Source organism: Lissotriton helveticus, chromosome 3_1 (assembly GCF_964261635.1).
Source record: "Lissotriton helveticus chromosome 3_1, aLisHel1.1, whole genome shotgun sequence".
Lineage (NCBI taxonomy): Eukaryota > Metazoa > Chordata > Amphibia > Caudata > Salamandridae > Lissotriton > Lissotriton helveticus.
In genome coordinates, this window is record NC_136061.1 from 1,466,635,138 (window position 1) to 1,466,647,219 (window position 12,082).

General features: G+C 47.3%; 1 protein-coding gene across 1 annotated transcript in view; it reads left to right on the forward strand.

The window, feature by feature from the left end:
- Window positions 1-12,082, forward strand: part of LOC144824267 (contactin-associated protein-like 5) — a 1,441,011-nt gene that overhangs the window by 135,940 nt on the left and 1,292,989 nt on the right. Inside the window, exon 4 of the mRNA XM_078683402.1 lies at window positions 7,957-8,147. Coding sequence (XP_078539528.1) covers window positions 7,957-8,147 — 191 coding nt within the window. The remainder of the gene's footprint in view (window positions 1-7,956; window positions 8,148-12,082) is intronic.

Here is a 12,082-nt window from a genome sequence, read left to right on the forward strand (position 1 = left end):
GACCGAAAACAAGCTTCCGAGGACCGGTCCTAGGATGCTTGATTCCGGTCCAGGAAAGACATGGCTTGGCAGTTCGTGCTGGACTGTTCCCATGAGGCACAGGGTCAAGGCTGATTTGCATATGGCCATGTCTGAACTGGGGTGGTGTGGAGTGCAAAAAAACAATGGATTTAGGCCCAGATCTCTGTACTGGGGTGAATGTATGACATTGTTCTGCATTCTGTCCATCAACTGTTATTTTTGCATTTGTCACCCCGAGTGGGATGGGTATGTCAGACGGCGGGTCCCATGCTCTCCACACCACTGAAGTCAAGCTATCCTGGCTGAAGACGGCTGATAGCCAGAAACCGGTCCTAGGATGCTTGATTCCGGTCCAGGAAAGACATGGCTTGGCAGTTCGTGCTGGACTGTTCCCATGAGGCACAGGGTCAAGGCTGATTTGCATATGGCCATGTCTGAACTGGGGTGATGTGGAGTGCAAAAAAACGATGGATTTCAATCAATCAATCAATCAGAGCATTTGTATAGCGCACTACTCACCCGGAGGGTCTCAAGGCGCTGGGGGGGGGGGGGTCCGCTACTGCTCGAATAGCCAGGTCTTGAGCTGCTTCCTGAAGGCGAGGTGGTCCTGGGTCAGGCGGAGGTGGGTCGGCAGGGAGTTCCAAGTCTTGGCGGCCAGGTAGGAGAAGGACCTTCCTCCTGTGGTGGCTCTTCGGATGCGGGGGACGGCGGCGAGGGCGTGGCTGGTCGATCGAAGCTGGCGCGTGGGAGCGTAGAAGTTGAGGCGGCTGTTGAGGTATCCTGGTCCTTGGTTGTGTAGGGCTTTGTGTGCGTGGGTGAGGAGCCGGAAGGTGATTCTCTTGTTGACCGGGAGCCAGTGCAGGTCTCTCAGGTGTCCGGAGATGTGGCTTCGGCGGGGGATGTCCAGGATGAGTCGTGCTGAGGTGTTCTGGATCCGCTGGAGTCTCTTCTGGAGTTTGGCGGTGGTTCCAGCGTAGAGGGAGTTGCCGTAGTCCAGACGGCTGGTAACGAGGGCCTGGGTGACCGTCTTCCTGGTCTCGGTGGGGATCCATCGGAAGATCTTGCGTAGCATTCGCAGGATGTGGAAGCACGACGAGGAGACGGCGTTGACTTGTCTGGTCATGGAGAGGGAGGAGTCCAGGATGAAGCCCAGGTTGCGTGCGTGGTCAGTTGGTTTGGGTGCGCTGCCCAGGGCGGGGGGCCACCAGGAGTCGTCCCAGGCGGAGGGTGAGGATCCCAGGATGAGGACTTCCGTCTTGTCTGAGTTCAGTTTCAGGCGGCTGTTCGACATCCATTTGGCTACTTCTGTCATCCCTTCGTGCAGGTTGGCTCTGGCGGTGGCGGGGTCGTTAGTGAGGGAGAGGATCAGCTGGGTGTCGTCGGCGTAGGAGATGATGTTCAGGTTGTGCTGGCGTGCGATGGCTGCGAGGGGGCTCATGTAGACGTTGAAGAGAGTTGGGCTGAGCGAGGAGCCTTGAGGAACGCCACAGATGACTTCGGTGGCCTCGGATCTGAACGGGGGGAGGCGGACTCTCTGTGTCCTTCCGGTGAGGAAGGAGGTGATCCACTCCAGTGCCTTCTCCTGGATTCCGACGTTGCTGAGGCGCTGCACTAGGGTGCGGTGGCAGACAGTGTCGAAGGCCGCGGAGAGGTCCAGGAGGATGAGGGCCGCTGTGTCTCCGTTGTCGAGCAGGGCTCGGATGTCGTCTGTGGCTGCGATCAGGGCGGTCTCGGTGCTGTGGTTGGCCCGGAAGCCAGACTGCGAGAGGTCGAGGGATCCGTTCGTCTCGAGGAAGGCGGCCAGTTGCTTGTTGACGGTCTTCTCGATGACTTTGGCCGGAAACGGGAGCAGCGAGATGGGGCGGTAGTTCTTGAGGTCGGTGGGGTCTGCTGATGGTTTCTTGAGTAGAGCGCTGAGTTCGGCGTGCTTCCAGCTCTCCGGGAAGGTGGCGATGTCGAAGGAGGTGTTGATGATGTCCCGCAGGTGGGGTGCGATGACAGCGTCGGCCTTGTTGAAGACGTGGTGAGGGCAGGGGTCTGTCGGAGATCCGGAGTGGATGGAGTTCATCGTGCGGATGGTGTCTTCGGTGCTGATCGGGGTCCAGGCGCGGAGGGTGGTGGTGGGGGGCGGTGGTTCGGTCGTGGCGTGCGTTGGTTGAGTGCTGAAGCTGTTGTGTATGTCCGCGATCATGTTGTGGAAGTAGGAGGCGAGGGAGTTGCAGAGGTCTTGCGAAGGGGTGATGTCGTTGTTTCCAGCGTTGGGGTTGGAGAGCTCTTTCACGATGTTGAAGAGTTCCTTGCTGTTGTGTGCGTTGTTGTCCAGTCGTTCCTTGAATGCGGTTTTCTTGGTGGCGCGGATCAGCTGGTGGTGTTTTCGGGTGGCGAGCTTGAGGGCAGTCATGTTGTCTGGTGTTGGGTCTGTGCGCCAGGTTTTCTCGAGGGCTCTGCAGTTCTTCTTGGAGCTCTTGAGTTCGTCGTTAAACCATGGGGCTTTCTTGCTGCCGGGTCTGCTCGGCGGGGTCTTCAGCGGGGCGAGTTCGTCTGCGCAGTCGCTGATCCATTTCGTGAGGTTGGTGGCTGCTTGACTGGGGTTCGTTGTGCTGGTGGGAGGGTTCTTGCTCAAGGACGTAGTGAGCTGGTCTGCCGTGATCTTGTTCCAGCTTCTGTGGGGAGCCTGTTGCTGGTGATGGTGGAGCGTGGTCCTTCTGAAGCTGAAGTGGACGCAGCTGTGGTCCGTCCATTGGAGTCCCGTGGTGTGGCTGAAGGCGATGTCCTTGCTGGAGGAGAAGACGGGGTCGAGAGTGTGTCCGGCGTAGTGGGTGGGGGTGGTCACCAGCTGCTTGAGTCCCAGGTTTGCGAGGTTTTCCAGCAGGGTGGTGGTGTTGCGGTCGTCGTTGTTCTCCAGGTGGAAGTTGAGGTCCCCGAGGAGGATGTAGTCGGCTGAGGGGAGGGCGAGCGGGCTGATGAAGTCGGCGATGTCCTCGCTGAATTGTGTTCGTGGTCCCGGGGGTCTGTAGATGAGGGTGCCTCTGAGGGTGGTCTTGGGGTTGACGTGGATCTGGAAGTGCAGGTGTTCGGCGGGTGCGATGGTGTCGTCGGTGTTGGTCGTGATGCGGATGGTGTTCCTGTGGATGATGGCGATGCCTCCTCCTGTCTGGTTGACGCGGTCTCTCCGGATGATCTTGTAGCCGTCCGGGATGGCGATGGCGATGTCGGGCGCTGAGGAGGCGTTCATCCAGGTTTCCGTAAGGAAGGCGACGTCTGGGTCTGTGGTGTCGAGCAGGTTCCAGAGCTCGACGGCGTGTCTGTGGACGGAGCGGGTGTTGAGCAGGATGCACTTCAGGTGGTTGCTGCTGGTGTTCTGCTTGGTGGGCGCTGGTGCAGTGCAGGTCCGGATGCAGGAGAACTTGCAGGACTGGCAGATGAAGGGTCCGTGGGTGCGTCTCGGGGTGGCTCGGTAGCATCCAGGAGTTCGGCCGGCATTTAGGCCCAGATCTCTGTACTGGGGTGAATGTATGACATTGTTCTTCATTCTGTCCATCAACTGTGTTTTTTGCAACCCAACAAAGCAGCACACACTAAAGGGGAAATATTCCTACTGGCAGCTCTTCTGCTCTTCTTTTTGGCAGGGCCCTCTTAATCCAGAAGTAATCTAAGGTTCTGGGTTGTTAGGTCTAGTACTTATACCCCTTTTTAGGTCTCGCCTGTCGATGCGCATGCGCATCGAGCTTGCGAGACTATTGCGGCTTAACCACTCTTTAACTAACTTGCAAGGAATCGTGGCGATTCCTTGTAGTGCCCGTGACTTTTAAGCTCAATGTGCATGTTCATTGAGCTTAAAAGCGCGTGCACATCAGTTCCCTCAGCCGCACTCCAGGCCCCTGCTGTTTTCACACCCTCTCCCCGCTCTGCCCCCTCCCCTGCCCGCCGTGTCGCAGATCACAGAATCTTGTTTATCTACTTTGAAGCGCACGGCCGCTAGGCCATGCCTCCCCTACTCTCCTCCCCCCTCCTCCTCCTACTCTCCTCCCCTGCCTGCCGTGTCGCACCTCTCCCCTCTCCCCGCTCCGCCCCTCCCCTCCGTGTCGCAGATCACAGAAGCTTGTCCTGTCATGTTTTTCGAGTCGGAAGTGAAACAGAGGCAATAGGATTTATAGATTTCCACAAGAAGACGGGAAGTAAGTCCTGCGCCTGGGAAGCTTGCAATGTATTTTTCAAGTGCTCGCTTGCATAGCAAATGTCTTCTTTACTCGAACGTTTTTTAGCCATTGTCTAACATTAAATCACCTATTTATTCTGTAATGGTTTGTGAATACGCGTGTAAGTGAATAACAGATGGCTTGTTTCCTTTTGTAACGTATCGTTTGTTACCTCTGTTTTTTTTCCCGTGGCCGCCTCAGTTTCATTTTTTCCGTGCTATCTCACAAGCGCGGCCGCTCACTTTTATTTTCTTCCCGCAGGATTGGTCTGTGCATATAAAAGTAGGGCTGGTGCTGCTTTGAGCCAAGTGGCACAGGAGGTGGGGTGGGCAATCCCAGTTAAAGTCAGCATGCCAACCTAGTACCAGCACAGCTAATGTCAAGGCACTCAAGAAGATAAGGGCCCGCTTCCCAGCGTCATGCAGTGTCCATGGGTACAGCAGCACAAGCAGCCCCAACACCACCTACGTCAGGCCCCTCGGGCAGTTTGTACTAGAGGGTAGAAGCACAGCGCGTCCGAATGCTCCACACTTGGCTCCCACCACCCTTATCGCACCACCCCGCAGCTTCATGGGGGCTGGCAGGGGTGTCACGGCACCACAGGGCATCACAGTCCATGGCCCACTAGATCACCACTCTGCAGTTTGCAGCCGGGAATCGGCTCCACCTCCTCACCCCCCAGCACCGGATGTCAGCAGCTTAGCTCCAGCAGCCTTGCCTCTCGGGCCGTAGCCTAACTCCCAGCCATTGTAGATGGGGCCCCCAGACCTGCCACAATGCTGTTCGCAGTGGTGCCTTCTCCTTCAGGCACAGCAGGGCAGTCAGGAAGCACGGGAAGGGACTCTGCGGGCACACAGCAGGGCTCATCATAGAATAATCACCGGATAAACGGGGCAAATAGCATAGCTCACTTAGAGCACTCCCGCCATGATGGCTGCTCAAGCCACGACCCCCAACCTCCCTCATATTAAATTGTATTCATGTGTAGTGTTATTTAACCTACAGGATTTGGGGATTATGCACTATGGTTTTCCTTACATGAGGTTATTGTATTCATGTGTACTGTTCTTTGATACACAGGATTGTGTTATTATGTGCTACTGTTTTCCTATGTGGTGTTTTTCCTTGCAAGGTTTTTCCCCAAAATCTGATTTAACGCCTCAGAGGCAGGATGAGCTGAGGGCTCAGACAGTTTTCAGGACTCTGTTGGTTTCGTGGATGTTGTTAATCTCCTGAGTTTTATTTTTGACATTTTGCTACGATGGAGGTGCTCCAATTCACAATTTCTTTCCATGAATTCATCCTGTACCACAAGAGAGAACAAGCACTGGCGTTGCCAATAGGTCTCGCAGTAGGAAAGTTGGAGCTATTGCAAATAACAATGCCTTTTATTTTTGTTTTCTTTTAAAAAAATTAAAGGGCTTTGTCATTTACAAAACCAATAGCTCCAACTTTCCTACTGCGAGACCTATTGGCAACGCCAGTGCTTGTTCCATTTGGAATCTTTGCTCAGTAAAACCAGATCTGTTTTCCTGGTCCAGTCACACTACAGTGGGTGGAGACAGCATTGTGCAGGACCGCTGTAGCCTATTCAGGTGCTTGTGGCAACTCCTCACACCACTCAAGCCTAGGATGACTCTTCAGCATTTGCAAGGCTCACCTCAGCTCCCTTTGTGTGAGTGTCTGAAGTGAATGCACAAACAGCCCCTGTCACTTTAAACCCAGACGGTGAATCCACAAGCAGGCAGTGGCACACAAGATGGTTAAACAAGAAAATGTCCACTCTCTAAAAGTGGCATTTTCAAACACCCAATTTAAAAATCGCCTTTACTCAAAAGGTGCTTTATTAAAATCTAAGCATTGAGAGCCCAAACTCCAAATCTCTATCTGTTCCCAATTGAAAGTTACATGTGTCAAATGTTACAAGGCACCTCAAATGATAGCCTATGGTAGAGCTAGGCCTTGCAATAGTGAAAATGAAATACACAGTATTTTACTATCAGACCATGTGAATCACACCAGTGCATGTTGCACCTGTAACATACACTGCACCCTGCCCATGGGCGGGGGAGGGGGTTCCTTGGGTCTATCTAAGAGGTGACTTACATATAAGAAAAGTGAAGGTTAGGTCTTGGCTAGTGTGTGCACTTACCAGGTCAACATAGCAGTTTATAACTGCACATGCAGACACTGCAGTGGGAGGTCTGAGACACATTTGAAACACAACCTGTGTGGGCGGCACAATTGGTGCTGCAGGTCCACTGGTAGCATTTGATGTACAGGTCCTTAGCAAACACAGTGCACTTTACTATGGGCTTGCTAGTAAATCAAATATGCCAATCATGGATAGCCAATCATAATTACAATTTACACACAGAGCATCTGCGCTTTAGAACTGATCAGCGGGTAGTACAGTGCCAGAGTCCTAAAGCCAACAAAGCAGGTCAGTAAAAATAGGAGGAAAAAAGAAAAAAGTATTGGGAAACCCTGTATAAAGGGCCAGGTCCTGCAAGAATTGATCACTATTGCGGAGAAGATGTCAAAAATGGTGATGATGTAAAATTATTCTGACTATTCACTTGCTTATGTTTTCGTTGTGAATGAGGTCTTTCCAAAATATGGTCACCAGATTCTGCTAGTCCCACATGTAATCTAGAAATCCTGTGAGAAGGATGAAACATCTTCTGGTGGTTGCCAGCTCTGCTTGTGTGATAAATGGTTACAATCAAATGGTAATGTAATCAGGTTCCTATGTTGTTTTGACCCTCCACTTTCACTCTTCTAGTGGCCAACTCAACACACCATAGCTTCCTCTCCAGTGAAGTCAGTTAAAAATCTAGAATGAATTTTTACAGTGGGTACTACATCACATGCCCACTTAATACTATCACAACTGTTATTTTCCAACCATTGTTTTTTTTGCGTTTTTCTTGTAAGTGTCAGCTACTACACGATAAGTAAAAAGAATGTTTTCCTTGGGTGGTGGTGGGGAGGGTTGTCTTATATTGACAGTAACTATTGTGGTTGAGTACTGCTATGTGGAACCATGGTACTTACAGGATCCATGTGATTCCTGGAGCTCCCATGGTTACTGGAAAAAAATTAAAGGGGAGTTGGAGACTGGCTGTTAGGAAGACAGGAGCTATGTGTCTGTGCTGTATAACCTGGTGGATTGAAGAACACTTTAACTGGTAACCGTATCCAGAGAACTTCTCAACACATTTATTTCAAATTTTCTTCTTCCAGAGTAGGCTGATAATTAAACGAGTAGCACATACTCAATTTGTCTGTCACTGTATAGACATTGTATTAATGTGACAGATTGTTCACTATAACGTTGTTATGCTATTTATGCAATGTTTAGAGTCCGCCATTTCAGTATTAATGGTAAAGAAATCATTATGTTTTCTTAGAAATGGTTGTCTTTATGTTTGCACTAAGATTGTAGTGCAACAAGGAAAAGAACGGAGTTGCAAAAATGTAGCCCTCAAATAACATTCTGAATATGTAAATAGATCCACCTATTAAATATTATTACTGTTAGAAGTACATAGCAGCTGTCTCATTTTTGTGTAATTGACATATGACATAAAGTGACACATTTCATGAGAAGAGACACATTAAGTTTTAAGAGGCCTTGATCTCGCTTTCCATTTTAGCAAAACAATCATAACATAAATAGTGCATGCTGTGTAGAGATGTTTGCAAATTACATCCACCTCTTTTTCTTCTGCAGGTACTGGAGGTTGGACACCACTTGAATCCAACACCCAACAATGGCTTCAGATTGATTTAGGAGACAAAGTGGAAATTACTGCAGTCGCCACTCAGGGCAGATATGGCAGCACAGATTGGGTAACCAGCTACGCTGTGATGTTCAGCGATACAGGGCACAACTGGAAACAGTATCGGCAAGAACACATTTGGGTAGGTAACCTACAGTGTAATCAATCAAGTGATTGAGCAGCTAGGTTTTTTGGTTATTTCCATGAGATCTTAATTGTAAAAAATTGGATACATTAGTGTCGAAGCCATATCACCACTATATGAGCTGGGATCAGGCTAATTTTCATAAAGTTGGCATTCCCTTGTGAGAGTAAAGTCAGCAGAATTGAAGAAATGCTACACAATAAAGGCCAAGTCCACAAATGATATGCTCAGTCGCCCATCTATACAAATTTCAACAAATCCCATCACAAAACTTTTCATTACAAATATTCCCCTTAAATGCATTACATATTCAGCTAGGCCCAGGGTTTACAGTTACACCTGTCATGCGAAGCCAAGAAAGTCAATCTTTTGTTGCAAAAGTCAAGTGCATAAGTTACAACATTAGAAACTTTTAAAGTAGTTAATTACATATCCGTAGGATGGACTGGATTGTCTGCAGTATATCATTTTTTATTCTTTGGAGTAAGAAAGAAAAAGCATACATGAAATCCGTTACTTCTACGTATGTGTATTAGCAATCTCTATGCTAAGAAGTTGAAGTTCGGCAAGCTGTTGAGATAAGGGAAAAGGTTGCAAGGTTATAATGGTTCTATTACTTTTTGCATTATATAGAAAGGATATATCGTGAGTTGAATCAAATTACGACTAAGCCATAAAATTCTAGTTCTAACCCACCACCACATTACACTGTGTGCATTGATTACCAAAATGTACACCTTCTGTAAAACATATGAATGAAAACTTGAAAAAATCATGGGGTGTGAATTTGATGCGAAACCTGTGTTAGGCTTTTTTGGGGAGGAACCTACCTCTATGAGAGCAAAAAAAACAGTAAGAGCTTTCCTCTGCGTTTATTCCTCTTCCTCAAATATGTCATTCTAATAAAATGTATTAGATTTGATTATTTGGGCATATGATTAAAATACTGGCAAATCCAGAGTCATCCTCCTAAAAACGTTGGTCTTTTTTTTACCATTCACACCAACTCTTCCTTCACAGTGCGATACTTCATCTTGGACCGGACTGCCACCTGCCTGTTCTTCCCAAGAAATCTCACATAAATTGGTTAACACTGTGATAAGCATTCCTCTAAATATCAACCTTTCCAAAGGTTTCAGGTCAATAGAAACCATGATTGAGTTAAGATGTCTTCTTACCATAAGCTTCATCAGCTGTGGGTTGCTTTGTACCTCTAGCAGTAAACTTCTTGAATGAATGTATTGTTGGTGTTTCCCTCCTCCACAATGTATGTAACATGATGAATAGTGTTGCTGAAAATTCATTAAGAGGAATTGTACAAACAAACAAATATGTGGAGCACATTTCAAGGTAATCTTTAAAGACACAAGATTAGCAAGTTTTATGGTGAAAATATTATTGAATACATTTTGTGAAAATTGGGGGACTTTCTTAGTGAGTACACCATGGAGATTCATGGTAAGCAGATTATTAGAAGATTTTTTGTATTTTCAACATCAAAAGGTTCATGAGGGGTTTGATGGCTGCACATCTGTAGTGAAATTATGTTGAGAAGAAATTAGATGGTTCAGAATGAAAAGGTTGGTGTCGAAGCTAGAATTCTTGCATACTCTGCTCAGCACATTTGAAAAGAATCCATTGTAAATTCACAATATGGATTGTTTGTAAGTGTACAGGTTTAGGAAATGCTACAAAACATTTCAAAGAACTGCATGTCTTTTATTGGTACAACATATGTTTTAAATCAACCTGAATAATTTTGCTTTCTATTTTAATTTCAATCTGTGCATCAATTTAAAATCTCTAAAGTTGTGTGACACCCGTGAATGCTAAAATTCTTCACATGCTTTTTGTTTACTTCCCTGGTGTCAATCCCTCTAGTGATTCAGCTGTAAATCTACTGCAAAATCATTATGTTGCTGTAATGATGAGGAAGTGTGGATAGTTGTAACAACTATATTAAAACATTGATTAAGAAATAATTGATAGTTGACATACAATAATTGGCCAATTAATATGGAATTCACAATTTAATTCCATGTCATACTAAGAATTATCCAAGCCATATCAATATTTTCAGTAATTGAACTGTGTCTGAGAATGTCTTTTTTATGCTCATATAATATGCTCTAGATTGAATGCTTCCATAATTTAAGATTTCATTGAAGTGAGTATAAGAATCAAAGTGAGACCTCAGTTTATATGAACATTGAGAAAAATTCCAAGTGAGTCTGATTATTATAACAAGGATATTTTATCATCAAACTCTCTAAAGTCCTGAATGTACCAGGGTATTACCAAGATACACAAGTGAGTCTTATGATTTTCAAAACTACTTACTGAGAATGGGATAATATATGAGTGTGCTTTACACACCTGCAATCATTCTTGGCTGTAGAACAGTAAATATAGGCCTGGCGATGCCACCATGGTCAAAAGTAGTAATTTTCTAAAATGTGGTTCTGCATCTGAAATGTCATATTTTGTAAATTCTTAAAACATAGGAATATCAAAATCATGGTGAGGCGCCCGCCAGACTAGGAGTCAAGCGGCAGGTGAGCCTGCGTTGGTCTGACGGCAGCTGTTGTTAGGATCATAGAATTGCCTAACATGCTGACTGCCGCTGTCATTGTGCTGACTGCACCTTCCTGCCTGGTGTGGCATACATGCCACACTATGCAGGAACTGGAGTTTCAAATCCATGGGGGCACTGCAAGTGCCACTCTGTATGCCCCCCGCCCACAGACCAGGAGTGGCAGGTGCCTCTCTGCTACTCTTTTCATGGCAGGCTTACTGTGATGAATTGGGCGGTGGAAAGGCAGCTTGTAATATGCTCAGGGGTGCCACTGTGGCAGCGCCTGCATATGGCGGCCGGCACCTATAAAGCAGTGACCTGCCTTTACTCTAGAATGCTACGAGAAACGTTAAAGCCACTGCTAACGCTGAAGGCCAAGTGGGAACTGGATCTCCAGATGGAGATTCCTGACACTACTTGGGCGCAACTGCTGAAACGAGCAAGGAAGAGCACGAGAAATGCAAGATTTCAATTGATACATTTCTATATCATCCATAGGGCCTACCTCACTCCGGGGAAAATTGGGAAATATTTTGGAGTGGACAGTGCAGCTTGCCCCAGATGCAACATAGCGGAGGCGGATTTGGGACATATGCTATGGGATTGCCCGCATTTACGGGACTACTGGCAGGAGATTGGAGAGACATTGAATAACACAACGGATAGGGAGCTGCACTACACTAAGGCGGTAGGAGTGCTGCACTGGTTTCCACACACATCCAAGAATAAGATAACTAGTAAGTTTATAGATATGGGATTGATACTGGCTAAAAGAGAAATTACTAGGAATTGGAAGTAAAAAAAAGGACCCGCATATAAACGGTGGTATAATGAATGTCTTAAATGGGCGGCTAGCGAAAGCACACTTAGATATCAATTAGCCCGACGCAATGCTGATGAAAGGGCGCTAGAAAGGGCGACAGCATGGGAGGCACTAGTGCAAGCGCTTCGAGATGGTACAGGGGAGGAAGAGGAGGAACACGCTGACTCAGAAACTGAAGATCCCACTGGCACACCAGGCACACACTCTTTGTGAATAACATGTTACTCCTGACAGCGGTCATACACGTACACTAATTGCGAATCCAGGCGTAGGCAATGGGAGAAAAATGGGGGGGGAGGAGGGAGTTGGGAAGTTTGGGAAGAGGAGAGGTTTAGGGAGGGGGAGGGGAGAAAAATGTAAAAGCGGACTGCAGACATTATAGCACAAGGATTTAACATATTTGCGTATTTTCTCCCCTGAGGCGGAAGCCGGGGGATCTCTGCTCTATTCTCTGCTCTACCTTAAAATTGATTGTTTGCTCGTTATTGAATAAAGAATAACGTACTTTTAAGAATTGTAAATATTTTAGCCAGT